The sequence below is a fragment of the Carex rostrata genome, chromosome 5, assembly GCF_964058835.1.
Source record: "Carex rostrata chromosome 5, lpCarRost1.2, whole genome shotgun sequence".
NCBI classification, from domain to species: domain Eukaryota; kingdom Viridiplantae; phylum Streptophyta; class Magnoliopsida; order Poales; family Cyperaceae; genus Carex; species Carex rostrata.
In genome coordinates this window covers 3,168,716-3,187,317 of record NC_135922.1, presented here as the reverse complement: position 1 = coordinate 3,187,317, position 18,602 = coordinate 3,168,716, and the positions used below count along the sequence as shown (strand labels likewise).

General features: G+C 34.8%; 3 protein-coding genes across 5 annotated transcripts in view; 2 read left to right on the top strand and 1 right to left on the bottom strand.

Annotated features, from left to right (window-relative positions):
* LOC144554229 (uncharacterized) overlaps positions 1-18,602 on the bottom strand; it is a 102,721-nt gene that overhangs the window by 34,994 nt on the left and 49,125 nt on the right. The window lies entirely within an intron of this gene.
* Positions 1-18,602, top strand: part of LOC144554227 (uncharacterized) — a 73,953-nt gene that overhangs the window by 26,694 nt on the left and 28,657 nt on the right. The gene's annotated exons all lie outside the window — the stretch shown is intronic.
* LOC144554223 (putative disease resistance RPP13-like protein 1) lies at positions 7,632-13,755 on the top strand. Of its 2 annotated transcripts, XR_013511569.1 has the most exons (5): positions 7,632-8,038; positions 8,889-11,638; positions 11,745-12,373; positions 12,677-12,770; positions 13,406-13,755. XR_013511569.1 is itself a non-coding variant. In XM_078302547.1 (4 exons), exons 1-4 carry the CDS (start codon positions 7,684-7,686, stop codon positions 12,696-12,698), a joined length of 3,756 nt encoding a protein of 1,251 aa, XP_078158673.1. In that variant the 5' UTR covers positions 7,632-7,683; the 3' UTR covers positions 12,699-12,986. The 2 variants fall into 2 exon arrangements, 1 of the variants encoding a protein (XP_078158673.1); XM_078302547.1 differs by lacking the exon at positions 13,406-13,755 and having other exon boundaries at positions 12,677-12,986.

The following is an 18,602-nucleotide window of genomic DNA, read 5'->3' as shown; positions in this document are numbered from 1 at the left end:
TACTTTTTCAAGTAAGTAGTTATTGAATATCACGACTAATATTATTTGTATGTAGGTCGTGCAGGAGGCCCTAGAGGATCTCTGTACAGAGGAGCCATGGTTCAGTTATGAGGAGATGGCACCACAGATGTTTTTCCCCGAGGGCCAACGATCAAGAGTCAGGCGAATCGGATTGCCAAGACTTCGTGCATGCAGCAACATAGTCCTTTTTGTGATGCCGACGCCAGTGACACACCAAGACATCATACAGGAGGAGGATGCTGGCAATTGCACTTTGTCTCCCAAGGACCAACGACGTCTGCATAGATTTACGTCATCTCAGTACTTGTGGTATTTTTATGTTGGATTGTTGGATTGTTAGTATTTTGTAGTGTATTATGTTTTGTTTGTTTGCTTGGACTTGTGTTTATTTTATATACTAGTTCACTTGGATGCTTATATTGTGTTTTACGCATCAACATCGTCCAACATTATGCTAATCAAGAAAACAATATAACAAAAAAAAACATCGCCACAGTACTAGGTTTATTAAATTAGTAGACAAAAATCTACGAAAAAATATATAACAAAAAAACCAAGAAAGATGTAAAAAAACCTAAACTGCCCACTACCGCTGCATTGCCAGTGATATGATAACAAATACTACTAGCAATGCCAGCAATAGGAGGCAAATAGTACCGTCATGGCCAACGGTACAGCTATGTTCCGATTTCTCAAATGTGTTGTTATGTTCGGATTTTTAAATTTTTTTTATGTTATGGGTAAAACTTTCAGCAAAAAAAATTAGCCTCAAATTTATTTACAATTATTTTTTATGAACAGTAAGGGGTACGGTCTCAGGCGGTAAGCAGAACTTTATTTCACCAGAGAGGAGAGGAAGGATGCACCAGCAGATCTTAATCGGACAGCTGGGAACGATCTACTGCTCCATCAGAGAATGCAGGAGCTGCTGCTATTAGTAATAGCATGAATTGATGCTGTTGGAATGCGAGAATTAGAATGGGAAATTTACAAAATGACCATTTTAGTTTCTTTTCCTAGTAAACTTCTTAAAATTAAGGTATTAAATGTAGATTTTTTTATCTAATTAAAATTTTATGGTTGACTTGGACAAAGTAAATTTGTGTTTTTGGTCCAAAGAATGTATGTAGCCCAAGGATATATGTCTTATCTAAGAATAACCTAAGCGTGTCCGGGTCTAATGTTGTTTACAATTATTTTTCATGGACTTGTGGTTCTCTCCACGTGGTAACAATCAAGTCCAGATTCAAAATTGATGAATTTTGGGGCCAAGGGTCAATCTGTAAATATATTATTGATGGGTCCACAGAATCAAGCATCAAGACAAGTCCATCAAAAAGATTATTGATGGAAGAAATGATCTTTATATAAGTTATAATGTAGTACCATTTATGTTGGACTTTCTACGTTATTTTAGTTTTTGACGAGCGGGATTGAAATATTTTTATTTTTTGAGTCTATGTCATGTTTTTATTTTTTTATTTTTTAATAAAAGATGTTAAACTTTATTTGGTAAAATAAAACCATTAAATATGATCTATATTATTTTCTTTATATGTATATAACCAGTTATTATTTTCCAACTTTGATATTATATGAATCAATAAGTTAAAAATAATCAACTTTCATTATTTATTCACATCAGTATATTTTTTCAGGCTCTTGAGAATAATTAAAATAAATTTGAAATGCCACTATATTTTACATGTGCATAGAGAAAATAACATAGATCCTATCTAACAATATAATTTTGACAATTAAATTTTATATTTTAAGTTATTATATTTCTGAAAATGAAAGCATAATACAAGCACAAAAAATAAGACATTGCAACTCTCCTCATTTTCATTTACAGTAATGATCATTTATAAAATTATATTATGATGACTGCGTATATTTATTTAATTGAACAATTTTTAAGTCGTGTTTCTTCTTAATTAAGATATTCAATTTGGAACTGAACATTATTCATTCAATCAACGTTCTCAACAATCACAAATGCAGTTACCCATTACTAAATAAAAACGTGTAAGAGGCGAATAAAATCATGCAAAATTATATATTTTTTAATAACATAGTGCACAAAATAAAAATAAAAAAGTATGCCCATTACCTATAAAATAAAATAAAAATCCGACCAAAGTACTTGCATTTTATGCTAGGTTCTGAGTTTTTTTCACTTGCGGTCTATTTTTCTTTTGAAATTTTATTTTTTAATGCTAAAAATAACAAAATCCGGAGATAGATTGTTCAAAAATATTAACTTGTTAAAAGAAGTTATTGAACGGGTCAATACATCTTTTTTTCTAGTATTTTGATTGCGTTCCGTTGAGCAAACTGTTCAAGTTGCCCAAAATTGAAATTGGAACTCGTAACAATTCCAATTGGAACCTTGAAACTGAAGATACACAAGTGTGGCTTCCGTGAAATCATTTTCCAGTCAGTATCTGAGAAACTAACAATCTCAAATTGCGTAGAGCTTAACTTGATAAAATGTATGGATGGGAGGTTAGATTCTATTCGAGAAGTTAGTTTTATATGCTGCCCAAAATTGAAATTGCAATTTCTTATGAAGGATGTATTCCACTCCAGTACCACGAAGATTAAAATTAATGACTGTCCCAGAATTGATGTGAGCAAACTAAATATCTATCAGGTAAAGGATCACTATGTGATGAGCATTTATAGCCTTTTCATTAATCTATATTCTTTAAACACCAATCTGTTTTGCTCATTACTTGTACATTCTTTGTTTACACTAATCTATTTTACTCATGAAGCAGAGAGATTCAGCGATTAAAGAGTTGACTTTGTTTGGGAATAACGAGATCCATCTGTCATCAGTCGATTCAACAATTCCACTTCTAGGAAATTCCTTTACACTAATCTTAACAAAAGAAGATTTTCGAGAAGTGGAATCATTAACATGTGCACCATCAGTTGGGGTGGGTTGTCAACCTATAATGCTAAATCTGCCTTCGTTGGTGATACTGGAGATTTTAAAGTGCAGAAAGGTCGTATTAGTCACAGGGCTATATAATCTCAGCAACCTCAAGTGCTTGAGCATATCATACTGTCTGGAGTTGTGTGATTGGAGGGATAAAACGCTGTCACTATCACTCAAGATCCTGGAACTGGATTCCTGTGACAAGCTGAGCTCCTTGCCCTCGTTGTCGGTTCAAAACCATTCAAGCATTCTCAAGGTTCTTGTAATAATTAAGTGCCCAAGGCTGACTGTGTTGGAAGGTTTTCATGGCCTATTGAAACTGAAAACTGTGGACATACAACACTGTAGGAACATAACCATCTCTCCTTCTACTGAAAGCCTCCAATTCGGGCCTTGTATTGCCATTGGTGATTGTCCTCTGATGAGAGACTGGTGCCAGAGCAACAACATCATGTACTACCAGGTCGAGTACAACTTCAAAAATGAATTATATTAGATAATTTAGTAACTATAAACCATTGACTATATATTTATTAATAGCAGACCCAACCAGTACCAACATCTTGGGTAAGTTTTCTGGAATTCCATGCTTAAGGCTTGATCAATTCATAAAGCATAAAAAAATATGCCCAAGTTATATAATTAGACAAAAAAGAAATAAAGAATAGGAAAATAAGGTGATTTCCAGAGCTAGAATATATTTGGTTGATACATGACCAAACAACTTGTATTATATTGATGTCCAGCATAAAATAAAATCCTCTGGAACAATCATAACTTACTTGCATGTTATGTCTAATTTTCAATTGCAGTTGATTGGCAACCCCCAATAAGATAGAGAAGCTGAACAGGAAAATGGTGACCAAGAAAGTGCTGAACCAAAAAGTGGTGAACATTTGCAGTTCATTGGCAACCCACAAGATGATAGAGAAGCTGAACAGAAATATGGTGAACAGGAAAGTGGTGAGCACGAAAGCCAATTTTTTTTTAATATTCTAAAAAAAATAAAAATTACAAATATGTCCACTGTTTTTTTTAATTGACCAGACTGCCAGAATTCCTGCATGGCGGTCCATTTCTTTTCAGGACCTCCAGGAATTATGGGTGTCCTGAAAATAAATGGACCGCTAGGAATCCTGGTGGTCTCAGTGGAAATTGGCTCGGGGCTATTTAAATCTGTTTTCTCTCTCCTCCCACTCACAATTCACTCAAAACCCACAGAAAAGAAAAAGAGGAAGAGAAGAGATCATTTTGGAGGCGAAAATAGACATCTTTGTAGGCAAATAAATGATTAGTAACAACCGAGGTAGATCATATAATAGTGGCATAGTGAGAGGAGGGTGAAGAAGGGGTCGAGATAGAAATTCCAATCGTGGGATAAGCTTGCAGGAAGAGTTTGCGCAATGGAGATAATTTTTAAGGTACTATCAAATTTATCATGGACTAAATTTCAGGTCGGGCCCTGGCTTGATATTTCAGACGATGACTTTGTTCTGAGACCACAGCAAGTGGAAAGAACACAAGTTGTTGATCCCCAGAAAGTGCAAGACCCATCTCTACTGTTTCATTTTATCTTTAGTTTTTTACTCAAATACCTCTTTAGTTTTTAAAAGGCACCAAAGGGAAAAAGATAATGGTGCAAGGCCCAACTCCATTGATAAAACCAACCTCCAAAAGAGCAGCAGAGAAAGAAATTTCTCCATAACGCACAATTATTGAATGATCAACTCCATTCAACAGAAACAAATTTTTTTCTTGAATTGATAAAACCATGATAATTTTATTGCCTAAACAGGTACATCGCGGAGCTGCTGGTATATGCCTAAACCATGATAATTTATATGGTGAAAATTAATTCGAGGCAGTTTTGGTGCCTCCAAAATGCATGCTGTAAAGTTTTAATTTTCTTTTACAACCATAATTCATATAGCCATTTCTATTTGGATAGTTGATCAAAACAATTTTAGACATATGGTGTTTTGTGCAGAATATGACCATATGCTCGATTGATACTTGTCCTATGATTTTCATACATATAGTGCATTTGATTTTTAAGATAGTATTTTATGATATGCATGTCTGGTAATAAAATTGTATACAAGTACAACTCATAGGAATTCTATATACTTTTCTCATTTAATTAGTGTGATGGTTGGATAATCTCTGATTAATGTGTCCTGTACCCAATTCCAGCCATGACAAATCCCAAAAAACTCCAAACGGGTTGGTCTTGAATCGTGGGAGCGGGGTGTTTCCAATGGGTATTGGGCCAAATTCGATATGATTGTGGTCAGGGTATTTAAATCTGCATTAATATTCGTGCAGGGCAATTAAAATTATAAATTGCCCAACTGCCCTGTGAATCTTAACTGGTGTGTGAATCTCAATGCTGATATAATGGCCTGAACATGCATTGGACTGAATTTTCTCCAATGCACATTGGACCCCCTTTGCTCCCCTCATCTCAGACAGTTTATACATTCGCTTTTAAGACATATGGTTTCAGTTTTAAGTTTTGACTGCTTCAACACTTTCTTTTGGAGTCTCATCATTGCTGTCCTCAAGTGCACAGGTCAAATATTGGCTTTAGTTCTGATTTGAGTTGAAGAGATCAGAAAGCTAGAAAGGCTTGTTGTTTTCCCTGTTTTGTTCAATTCCTTGTGAGAGCTGCTTTATGAGTCTCAATTGTTGCTATCATGTATCAATATTATGTAGTTTCACTGATCCGTATAGTACATGAATTTTTTATTTTTTTAAAAACCTGAGAAGATGTATTAAATGTAGATTTATCTAATCTAAATTTATGGCTGGGTTGTAAGCCCTTGAATGTCATATCAACAGAGAATTTTGGGTTCGCAAAGAGTGCATAATGTGTTTTTGTTCCAAAGAGTGATGATACTTAAGGCAAACAAGGCCTCAGCAGCCCAAAAAGATGTCTTCATTTAAGCCCAACCTAAAGCATGTCCGTGCAACTGGTTTAAAATAAATCCAATGTAACAACATTTCACAGAAAAAAGAAGAAGACAATGATTGCTCCAACAAAATTATCCTCAATTTTATTTACAATTATTTTTTACGGACTTGTTGTTCTCTCCACGTGGTAATTAACCACCAAGCCCAGATCCAAAATTGAAGATTTTTGGGCCTAAGGGTCAATTTGTAATTAGATTGTTGATGGGCTCACACAAATGAGCACCGAGATAAAGATGGGAGGAAATGGTCCTTTTTAAGTTGCAATCAAGCACCATTTATCTAAGACTCTTTTAGGTGATCATTTATGATATTATATTGTGATGACTGTATATTTTATTTAATTGAACAATTTTCAAGTCATGTCTCTTTGTAAGTTATGCAATTTCGTCTTCAACATTATTCATTCAATTAACGTTCCCAACAATTGCAAAATGCATTTACCCATTACTAAATGAAAAATTGTTAGAGATGAAATAAAATCAAGTAAAACTATAATTTTTTAATAACATAGTGCACAAAATAACATCTACTTAATTTGTATTTGTCTATTAGCTTAAAAAAAAGGGGGGTAAAACAAAGACCTGAGTTTGCTAGGTTCCGAATTTTCTTCATCTGCATGCCAGCTTTTGAATATTATTTTTTTAATTCTATAAACACAAAAGTAGGGAAAAAAATTGGTTAAAATATTGAATTGTTAAAACGATATGTTGACGTACCGGTCAAAGTAGTTATTAGCAACGAGAGTATACCTGTTTTTATAAATTGGAAATTTTATTATTAAAATTAGTGGTTGTTGTATATATTATATTATTTCATAGAATTGTAAATATTTTGTGAGTTGGTTTTTTATATATAGGTAAAAACATTTATATCTGTGTATTACCTTTACACATTTATATTTTGTGAGATATTTTTTCTACATTTTTTTAGTAACATAGGGCGCAAAACAAAAACATCTATCTCTGTATTACCTTTAAACATAAGATAAAATGCGGAACTAGGTTGCAATTAATCTAGATTTCATCTTATTCATCTGCGTGGTACATTTTGACTTTTTTTAAAATGCTATAAATAAAAATATCAGTAGAAATTGTTTAAAAGTATTGACTTGTTAAAGAAATTATTTTTTATTTTTCTAGTAGTACTGTAAGGTGGAAACTAGTAAATTAGGGAGTTATTTTTTAATTGTATTTTTTTTAGTTATGTTGAGATCCATATTTTAAAATTTATCATGTGTAAGCATAATCAGATAGCATAATTTGGATGATCACACAATGCACAAAAGCAAATGAAAATAAAATATTAAATATTTAATTAAAGACAATTGAAAGTGCATGTCAATATATTTTTTTTAAATTGCTAGTTTATATATATACTATAGCATTATAACTTGAACAGACTTATTTACTTGTTTAACATTTATCTAATTTAAAAATAAAATAAACTATTCCATAAAATAAAATAAATCTTAATAATATTAACAAAAGACAAATAAGATGTTGACAAAGTCAAACATTATTTTCTTAACTGAATTAGTTAGTTACGTGATCACTGTATGCATTTTATATGTATAAAGCTGTAGCGTGTAAACGGTGATAACAACAAGAATACAAATTAGTTTTGACCACTCTTTCTTTATCTTCTTCTCTGTGTTCACTCTTTCTCTTAAACTAGTGACAGAGTAGAGACTGAAACTGAAGAGAGAAAGAGAGAGTTTCAATTCAATTCAACTCGCAAATTTAATGGTGTCGGCACTGTTTTCTTCCATTCAATCCCTCTCCACCAACCTCCTTCAGGCCATTCGTGGCACCCCTTCCACTTCGCACCAGCAGGATCCATCATCCCCTGTTACCGACCAACACAAAAGTGTCAGAGAGGATTTGGAGAAGCTGAGTCGGATGCTTAGGAGGATCCAGGCCATTCAACAGGACGCTGAAGAGAGAGAGATTCATGATAGATCTGTTCGACTTTGGCTGGAGGAGCTGAGAGGTGTGGCCTACCAAGCAGAGGATGTGCTGGATGGGTTCTACTACGAGGTGCTCAGATCCATCGTCGAGAGCGGTGATGCTGCTATTGAGGCATACCATAGGGATGAGGGTATGCTTTTAATTGTATCTTTGGGTACCTTATGCCCCTTTCTTAAGGATATTATTTGGTACTTCCATTATTGCTCACAAGTTGTTCGATGAATTGTCCGGTGACTTTTAGCACACTTCTTTTGTTGTACTGTCTCTGATATATGTATGCTAACTCATGTGAGTTGAGTTGTTTTATATTTAAATTTAATGGCTATTGTGTCTAACTGTTAAGATGATGAGATACAGCTGCCATTGCTGCTTTGACCTTGTAAGATAAACTAACTAACACGTACATATGTTTATTATCCACACAGCAATCAAGATTTACCCTATGTTATCTCTTTAATTTAATTTCACTTGAAATCCCTCAAAAAATTGAGAAAATCCAGCAGACCTTCCTCAAGATATTCCTGATTTCTTCAAAATATTGTGTCAGACAGCTCAGGATCACAATACTTATCATTGAAGCCAGCTGACCTAAAAGTAAAACCTTAAATATTAGGTTGATCTGAATGGAAAACTTTCAAAGCCTAGAATAGTAAAATATGCCCTTTTAATAATTATGTCTCATTGTATTTATTGTTGAGCACAACCTGTTTGATCAACAGTCCGAAAGACTGTCATAGTGCATGGGAGATGTTTTACATTTATCTCCATACATCACTATCCAGTTGAACTTCAACTGGGTAAAGGGTACAATCCTTATTGGCATAATTATTGATATAGGACTACCCTTTTCATTTTATCCAAATTTTTTTTAATAATTAATTGTTGTGGTAAATGCCTCTTTTTTTTTTTCTTTTTTTTTAACCCCTAATGGCATTTGCTACAAGTGAATTCGTTATAGATTTCTCTTTGAACTCCTACAGGGAATAAGAGCAAAGTTGTAGAGAAGTACCCATCATCAGCCCCTGCATCTCCTTCATCTTTTATTACAAAGATCTCTATTCCGAGTGGAATGGCTGAGAAAATCAAGTGTATTACAGAGAGGTTTGAGGAGATATCAAATGATCGCCATGCTCTTATGTTAAGGGAGGAGGATGGGACCCGACTGGTTATTGGTCCACAAATCCGACCACCAACCAGCTCTCATGTGGATGAGAGAGCTATTTTTGGTAGGGAGGAGGAGAAGGAGAAGATCATTGGTCTCTTGAATCCTTCAAATGGTCCTGAATTTATGGTTCTTCCCATTGTAGGAATGGGCGGGTTTGGCAAGACCACACTTGCCCAACTTGTTTTCAATGACTCCAGGATTCATGGGTTGTTTAATAAGAGATGTTGGGTATCTGTATCTGAAGATTTTGATCTAATGCGGCTAACCAAAGCTATTGTGGAGTCGGTGAGTGAAAAACCTTGTGAGTTTTATGAGCTAAACAAACTCCAAGATGTTCTCAAGGAAAAGATAAGTGGTCATGGCTTGTTTCTCGTGCTAGATGATGTGTGGAATGAAAAAAGAAATTTGTGGGAGTGCTTTCGAGTTGGTTTTCTCGGTGCTAAATTTGTAAGAATTATGATGACGACTCGCAATACCTCAGTTGCTAAGATCATGCAGACAACATCACCTTTTCAATTGAGTTCCTTACCCGAGGAAAATTGTTGGTCACTTTTTAAGCATTGTGCTTTTGGCAATAGGGAGACGAGTGAAAATGCAAATCTGCATGAGATTGGTCGTGGTATTGTCAAAAAGTGCAAAGGCTCACCTTTGGCAATAAAGGCACTTGGAGGCATTCTCCGTTATGAAATGGATGAAGATAAATGGAAGGAAATTTTGGAGAGTGATATATCAGAAATCGATGAGACGGGAGAGGTTATGCCAGCATTGAGGTTAAGTTACTGGAAATTGCCGCAACATCTAAAGCCATGTTTTCTTTATTTATCCATGTTTCTGAAGAATAAACCATTTGAAAAAGGCATGGTGGTTAGGCTTTGGATAGCACAAGGCTATATTAATGGCAATACTCGAAATTTGAAAACATTGGAAGAGATTGGAAGCGAGTATTTTGATGAATTGGAAAGTAGATCACTTGTTAATCATTGGCTTTTATCAGAGTACATCTTGCATGATTTAATACATGATTTAGCAAGATCCGTTTCTCAAGAGGCATATTGGCCAGTTTTAGAAAATGACCAAGAATACAATGGTCCATGCAAAGTATGCCATATGTACTTCACCACGCAAGATGTATTATTGGGTTTAGTGCCCGACAACTACAGGTCTATCAGAACTTTTGTAAAAGAATACTGGTCAGAGGAGTTTGACTTTCCAATCTTCTTTGAGATCGCTTGTGCAAGAGCTCTTCATTTGCAGTATTGCTCATTGCCAAATACACTCGGCACTTTGAAGCACTTGCGCTACCTTTTTGTTGAAAGTATGGAAATGGAAGTGCTTCCTGAAACTTTATGCCTTCTATACAACCTCCAAACTTTGGTTCTGGAGTGCCATTTTCTTAAGGAGTTACCTGAAAACATGAAAAACCTTAGTAACCTTTGGTACTTTAAGTTGAACAGTAAGAAAATCCAGCATTTACCTGAATCTATCTTCCCACTTCCTAACCTACACACATTATCTTTAAGGTACTCTAGCGAACTCGAAGAGTTACCAAGGGGCATAGAGCAGTCAAATAGGCTACACATTCTAGATTTACCTAGATCTCGTACCAACATGCCATCTGGGGGGCTGAGAGTGCTTAAGGGTATGAATAAGCTTAGGGGATCATTGTGCATATCAGGGCTCAGAAACATTGTTGATGTGGAATTCTGCAGGAATGCCAATCTTGCATCAAAGCCAAATTTACACAAGTTATATTTAAACTTTCATGAAGATTGTGGTATGGATGAGATTGGTTTTGGAGATACACTCCATCTCCATTTAACAGACCATTCAAGAAACAATGCAAAGAGTGAGAATGATGAAAAGATACATAATGTTGTACTCCAGAGCCTCCAACCTCATGGTAACCTCACAGAGCTTGCAATATTAAATTATGAAGGGCGAGTTTTTCCTTCTTGGTTGCTTAATCCTTTACTTCCCAAATTGACAAATCTCTCTCTTAACTTCTGTACTGAGCCTAATTTCTCACCACCATTTGGTCAACTGCCACATCTCAAGTATCTGGATATATCATATAAAGCTAGTGTTAGAAATGTGGGAGATGAGCCTAGCACATATTCATTGTTGGTCGAATATGATTCTTCCAAGCAGCCCAAGAAATCTAGTTACCCATCACTTGAAGTGCTCTCATTGAGGAACATGCTCAATTTGGTGAAGTGGCAGGGACATGATGGTGACTTCCCTTGTCTTAAGAAGCTCGTTTTAGAAAATTGCCCAGAATTATGGAAAATCACAACAATTCCGCAGAACGTCACGGATGTTACTTTCGCAGACTGCCCAAAATTGAAACTCCTAACATGTCCATCAGTAATAAGAAATTTGATTATTTTGAGGTGTGGCTTTCGGGAAATCATGTTACATGGAGTATGTGAGATCCTAACTATCTCAACCTGTGTAGAGCTAACCTCGATAAATTGGATGGACAGAGGCTTAAATTCTGTTGGAAAAGTTAGTGTTGATATTTATGACTGTCCCAGATTATATTTGGGAGAAAGATGTGTCTACCAGGTAGATGAGCTTTTTATAATTTTTTCATTTCTCTACAATTTTTAAACACTATGTTTTACTCATTACTCTACCTTCTTTATGCTAATTTATTTTACTTATGCAACAGAGAGACACTATGATTAAAGAGTTGAATTTATGTGGGAATAATGAGATCCATCTGTCAGATTCCACGATTTCACTTCTAGAAAATCAGGTTAAACTATTCTTAACAAAAGAAGATTTTCCAGAAATGGAATCATTAACATGTGCACCATCGGTTGGAGTTAGCTGTCAACATGTAATTCTAAATCTTGCTTCGTTGGTGATACTGGAGATTATGAGGTGCACAAAGGTCATATCAGTGATAGGGTTGGAGAACCTCAGCAACCTCAAGCGCTTGAGCATATCATATTGTCCAGAGTTATGCAATTGGAATGATAGAACACTACCACTATCACTGGAGTCCCTTCAACTGATTTATTGTGACATGCTAAGCTCCTTGCCGTTGCTATCAGTTCGAAACCATTCGAGCTCTCTCAAGGTTCTTGTGATAATGAAGTGCCCAAGTCTGGCTGTGTTGGAAGGTTTTCATGGCCTGATGAAACTGACAACTGTGAATCTACTGCACTGTATGAACATAAGCATCTCTCCTGCTACTGAAAGCCTTCAATTCAGGCCGCCTTTTACCATTGTTGATTGTCCTCTAATGAGAGACTGGTGCCGGAGAAACAGCATCACATACTACATGAGGACTAGGTACAACATTTAAAATAAATTATATTATATTTATTAATATCAGACTCGACCGGTACCAACGTCTTGGGTAAATTTTCTGGAATTCCATTCTTAAGCCTTGATCAATTCATAAAGCATACAAAAATATACCCTAGTTGCAGAAAAAGACAAAACAAAAGCGATATATAATAGGAAAAACAGGTGATTTCCATTCCTAGAACTATAATGGTCGTTATAGGACCACAAAACTTTATTATACTGATATCCAGCATAAAATTCTCTAGAACAATCATGGCTTACCTGCATGTCATGTCTAATTTTCAGTGGCAGTGTTGAATCCTATTAACAATCCCCAAGATGATAGAGAAGAAGCAGAACAGGAAAGTGCTGGAGTAACAACTAAATATTAAATATGCTGGTAAGGCCATGCACAAGACTTTTGGAACTTTGGATAAATATTGTTCATTTTAATGTATGCAAGGAATGGGCATGATATTTTCTGTTTTAATTTATGCAATCCATGGCATAAAATAGAAATATGTTCATAATTCTTGAAAATTTTATAGAATGAAGAGTTCAGTGATTATACAAATATGTATTAATCAGGAGTTTTAAGAATTTCAAACAAATTAAGTAAAAAGCATAAGATGAATCAGCAGTTATAGTTGTTACTCATCAGGCAGATTCAGCTTAACGTACACTTTAACATAATTACATACTATCAAAGTGGATTCAGCGGACATCAATGATTTAAGATAATCTTTGGTAGCGGAACTCTTTGATAACTTGAATTGAAATTAGACGTAATTTGCTAAGCTGATAATACAACTGAGTAAACAGTCTGTTCATATTGATATATATTTCTACAACCTCCTCCTTTTTGAGTTATTTGGATTAAACTAAAGAAGATATTATTGCACACTTGAGTGAATTAAATTAAGGAGTCAGCTGATATTCACTTTTTCTAAGGGTATATATGGGTAAGTGCTGCCAGAGGATATATGGGTAACATTCTCAACTAGACCAGTACATGACATTTTTGCTTTGATGCAGGGTCAAGCATTCTTTTAAAGCAATTGATTGGAGATTAGACCCACAAACTGATGAGTCCATACAATCAAGCACCACAACAAAGATCATGGTCTTGCCTGTGCTGAGACCACTAGAGAATTTCTCTACAGCTAGTAATTCTTTTTCTTTGCCTGTGCTGAGATCATGGTCTTGAATGCACTTCATGCCAAAACAGAACTAATGGTGTTGATCTAAACTCAAAATTTGAGCTACTTTAGGTGATATGAATTCCATGGACATGTACCGGTAAATCTGTATTTTTGTTCCAAAGAGTGATACTTGCCTTGCGCAAACAATGTCTTAGCAGCCCAAAAAACAATTGACTGCTCCCACAAAGTAATCCTCAATTTTATTTACAAATATTTTTTATGGACTTGTGGTTCTCTCCCAGTGGTAAAAACCAAGCCCAGATCAAAAATTGATCAATTTTGGGCCTAAGGGTCAATCTGTGGGCCAACACAATCAGCCACCAAAACAAATATAGGGAAATAATGGTCTTGCCTGAGACCACTAGTAAAAAAATGAAATGGTCATAATATAATTGATATATTTATTCTTATGTAAATATTATTAACAATTATAATATTATAAAATAGGATACAGATAATTTGCATAACACAATATTTAGGTGTAGCTCTGTTATGAGTTTTGACATAATTCTAACTAACGCATTATTGCACAACAAATATTCCAAAATAAGATATTTTTTTGTTGCCCTTCGTTATATATATATATTTTTTATTTCTTAATTTTAATTCATATCAGCTAATATAATAAAAGACCGTGTTTGGAAACTGAGCAAAAGCATACATGCTTATTTAATAAAAGATTGTGTATGAAGTTGTACAACCATACGCGGTTCAAAAATTTTAATCCGTGTACAAATAATCGTGACTTTCAGATACAATACAAAATTTTCAGACCCTATGTGTATGTTGGAGCATTTTTTCGCGCGAGCGTCTCCTCCCATTATATACTATTAATGTGGAAATTTGTCGCATCCACATATAATTTGTCCTGTATGGTCGCGTTTTATATACTAGTGATTCGACATTATTCTTTCAATTAATGTTCTTATTTCTCAACAATCGCAAAATGCTTTATATTTACCCAATAATAAATAAAAACGTGCAAGAGGCGAAATAAAATCAAGCAAAACTACATTTTCTTTTAATTCAATTGTTGCAGTTTTGGTAGGTTTTGAGTTTTTTTCATCTGCACGCTACCTTTTGAATATATATTTTTTAAATGTTATAAACATAAAATAGGGAGATAAATTGTTTAAAATATTGACTTGTTAACAAATTTTATTGACCGGTCAAAATAATATTATTAGCAATGAGAGTATATCAGCTTTTTTTAAAATTAGATATTTGGTTATGGAAATTAGTTGTTGGTGTATATAGTTATAATCCTCCTAATATTTGTAGATATAATTTTGTGAGAAAGCATTTTATATAAATGTAATATTACATTATACGTGATGGAAGTGGATTGAGTAGTCTGACCTAATTTTGGGATTGATAGATTCTACGCATGGATAGTTGATATGCACAAATATTAAAACAAATACTTACGAATCCATAAGGAGAACGCATGGATTGTAAAGTAAATAGGACACACTCGATTGGAATCATCAAATCCAAGTTAGGTCCGATGGACTGGAACCATCAAATCCAAGTTTGATTGTTTTTGTAGCATTGTTTAATGCCATATTGCGATGCACAATTGTCGTATTCTATCAAGTTGCTATATGGGAGTGTGCCCACAGTAAATAAACCCACTGGTTGCTTACCAACTCCATTGACTCCGCTGGAGAAAATATGTTCTAAATCAATTTGCCCAAGTCTAGTCTAGCAACCAGAGAGAGAGAGAGAGAGAGAGAGAGAAAGAGAGAGAGTTTCAATTCAGCTCAATTGAACTTCATGGCGTCTGGACTGTTTTCTTCCATCCAATCACTCTCCACCAAGCTCCTGGACACCATTCGAGGCACCACTTCCACTTTGCACGAGCATGATCCACCATCCCCTGTTTCCGATCAACACAACAGTGTTAGAGAGGATTTGGAGAAGCTTAGTCGGATGCTTGCAAGGATTCAGGCCGTTCAACAGGACGCTGAAGAGAGAGAGATTCATGACAGATCTGTTCGCCTTTGGCTGGCGGAGCTGAGAGGTGTGGCCTACCAAGCAGAGGATGTGCTTGATGACTTCTACTATGAGGTGCTCAGAACCATCGTCGACAGCGGAGATGCATCCATTGAGGCCTACCATAGGGACGGTGGTATATTACTTTCCAATTACAATTCTGACTTTACATGAAACTCAATTCAAACTTGACTCCAAGTAGAAACTAGCTGAACTAAAACCTGACAACCTAATTATTAAATCTCAAAATGAAAATTTTCTGATCCTAGAATGGTACGCTGTGTGCCTCATTTCTAATTGAATATTTTGTTACTTTAATGAAATGTCCGGTGACTATTTCATTAGTGTATGGAAACCTGGCAAAATTTAGCGCACTTATTTTGTTTTACTGGCTCTCATGTGTGTAAGCTGACTCACGTGAGTTGAGTTGTTTTCCATTTATCTTTACTGGCATAATGCCTAAGTGGTAACTGGATAAGATACAGCTCAAATTGTCACACTTTTTGAATCCCCATTGCCGAAAAAGGGTTATATATATGGAATTTAACCATATACACTCCATCCAAACCAACAAGAAGAAAAAAAATAGAGAACGTAAAAAAATCTTTGAGGTAACCCTTGTGTTAACATATAATTCTCATGGAATTTTTACGAGATATTTTTCCATACCTCATCATTGTTCACATTTTATATCTTCGTTTTTGAAGTCCAAACTGTCAATCCAAACCTCCCAACATGATATCGATACCAAAATATGTTTGGAGATCAAATTTATAATTTTTGGACAGAATTTACTATATTTTTAGATAGGTAGAAAATCACGGTTTATGAACAGTCCAAAAACAGTGATTTTTTACCTATCTTAAAAAGTAGTAAACAATTTCCGAAAAATTATAAAATTTCTTCACCAATCATATTTTAGTATGAATTTGGAATCCTCCTCATATAGATATATAAATATATACAAATATATGAGTAGAACTAGGGTGCTCTTAAGCTCACCAAAGTTTTGGTGAGCTTAACTCTAAAACTCATAAAATCGATTTTAAATGATGAATCCGAACCGTTGAAATCCGCCTACCTTACGTGTGATGCATCTACATGTGAAATTTTTAAACATTCGAATTAATTTAGTATAAAGTCAAGTGGTCAAAAAACGTTCAAAAAATGAATGCACTAAAATTAATTTATTAACCTTCTAATTTTGACCGCTTGACTTTATACTAAATTAATTCAAATGTTTAAAAATTTCACATGTAGATACATCACACGTAAGATAGGCGGGTTTCAACGGTTCGGATTCGTAATTTGAAATCGATTTTATGAGTTTTAGAGTTAAGCTCATCAAAGTTTTGGTGAGCTTAAGAGCACCTTAGTTCTACTCCAAATATATATATACACACACACACACACACACACACAAATATATATATATATATACACACACACACACAAATATACACACACAAATATATATATATATATAGAGAGAGATAGGCTAATATCAAAACGTTTGCACCAACCCCTCCCGTGCAACCAAGTCATTTTCCAATTTGCAAAGTCCAAACGACCGATCCGAACCGTTAGATGTTTAATCCATATTGAAATGTGCTTGGAGACCAAATTTTACATTTTTTGGATTTTTTTTGCTATTTATTAAGATGGTTTGAAAATCGCTGTTTTTATTAAAATTCTGCACCACTGGAAAACAGCGATTTCAAACCATCTTAATAAATAGCAAAAAAATTCCAAAAAAATGTAAAATTTGGTCTGCAAGCACATTTCAATATGGATTAAACATCTAACAGTTCGGATCGGTCGTTTGGACTTTGCAAATCGGAAAATGACTTGGTTGCACGGGAGGGGTTGGTGCAAACGTTTTGATATTAGCCTATCTCTCTCTCTATATATATATATATATATGAGGGATCCACTTACACCCTTTTTTGGTGACACCGAATTATAAATTACATTTTCTAAGTTTTCAAAGTCCAAACAGTTGATCCAAACTGTTCAACATAATGGATATATTAAAATGTAAAATTTGATTTGCAAGCACATTTTAATATATTTGTTATGTTAAATTGTTTGGATCGACTATTGGACTTTGAAAATGCAGGGTGTAATCTAGTGTCAACAAAAAAGAGTGTAAGTGGATCCCTCCTCATATATAATGAAGTTAAACATGGGGAATAAGAGAAAGTTTAATATACAATTCTACAGGGACTAAGAGAAAATTTGCCGAGATGTACACATCATCCTCCATTGCTTCTTATTCATTTAGTATTACTAAGGTTGTGATTCCATATGGCATGGCAGAGAAGATCAAGGGTATAACACAAAGGTTTCAAGAGATTTCCAATGCTCATAGGGATCTTCATTTGAGGGAGGAGGATGGGACCTGGCTGGTTATCGGTGCACAAATCCAGCCACCAACTAGCTCTCATGTGGATGAGAGAGCTATTTTTGGTAGAGAGAAGGAGAAGGAGAATATCATTAGCTCTCATGTGGATGATAAACCATGCTAGTTTGTTTCTCGTGCTAGACGATGTGTGGAATGAAAATACAGAACTGTGGGAACACTTTCAGGTTCCTTTTAAAGGTGGTAAAACTGTAAAATTATTGACAACAACCCGGAATACCTCTATTGCTGAAATCATGTAGACAACATCTCCTATTCAGTTGGATTACTTACCTAATGAAATATGTTGGTCTCTGTTCAAGCATTTTTCTTTTAACAATGGAGAGGCAAGTGAAAATGGAAAATTGCTTGAGATTGGTTATGATATTGTCCAGAAGTGCAGAGGCTCCCCTCTGGTTACCGAGGTGCTAGGAGGCATTCTCCGGTATGATATGGATGAAGAGAAATGGAGAGAAGTTTTGGAAAGTGATATATCCGAAATAGATGAGAGTGCCAAAATATTTACCCCATTGCAGTTAAGTTACCAGAAATTGCCGCTACATCTCAAACCATGCTTTGTTTATTTAGCCATGTTTCCAAAAGGTAAACGGATTGATAAAGACCATGTCGTTAG

Bases quoted from the DNA above. Each gene is read 5' to 3' on its own strand.
- LOC144554223 (XM_078302547.1), top strand. From the start codon at position 7,684: ATGGTGTCGGCACTGTTTTCTTCCATTCAATCCCTCTCCACCAACCTC. The intron at 8,039-8,888 runs GTATGCTTTTAA...GAACTCCTACAG, and splicing joins GGCATACCATAGGGATGAGG to GGAATAAGAGCAAAGTTGTA. The intron at 12,374-12,676 runs GTACAACATTTA...TCTAATTTTCAG, and splicing joins ACATACTACATGAGGACTAG to TGGCAGTGTTGAATCCTATT.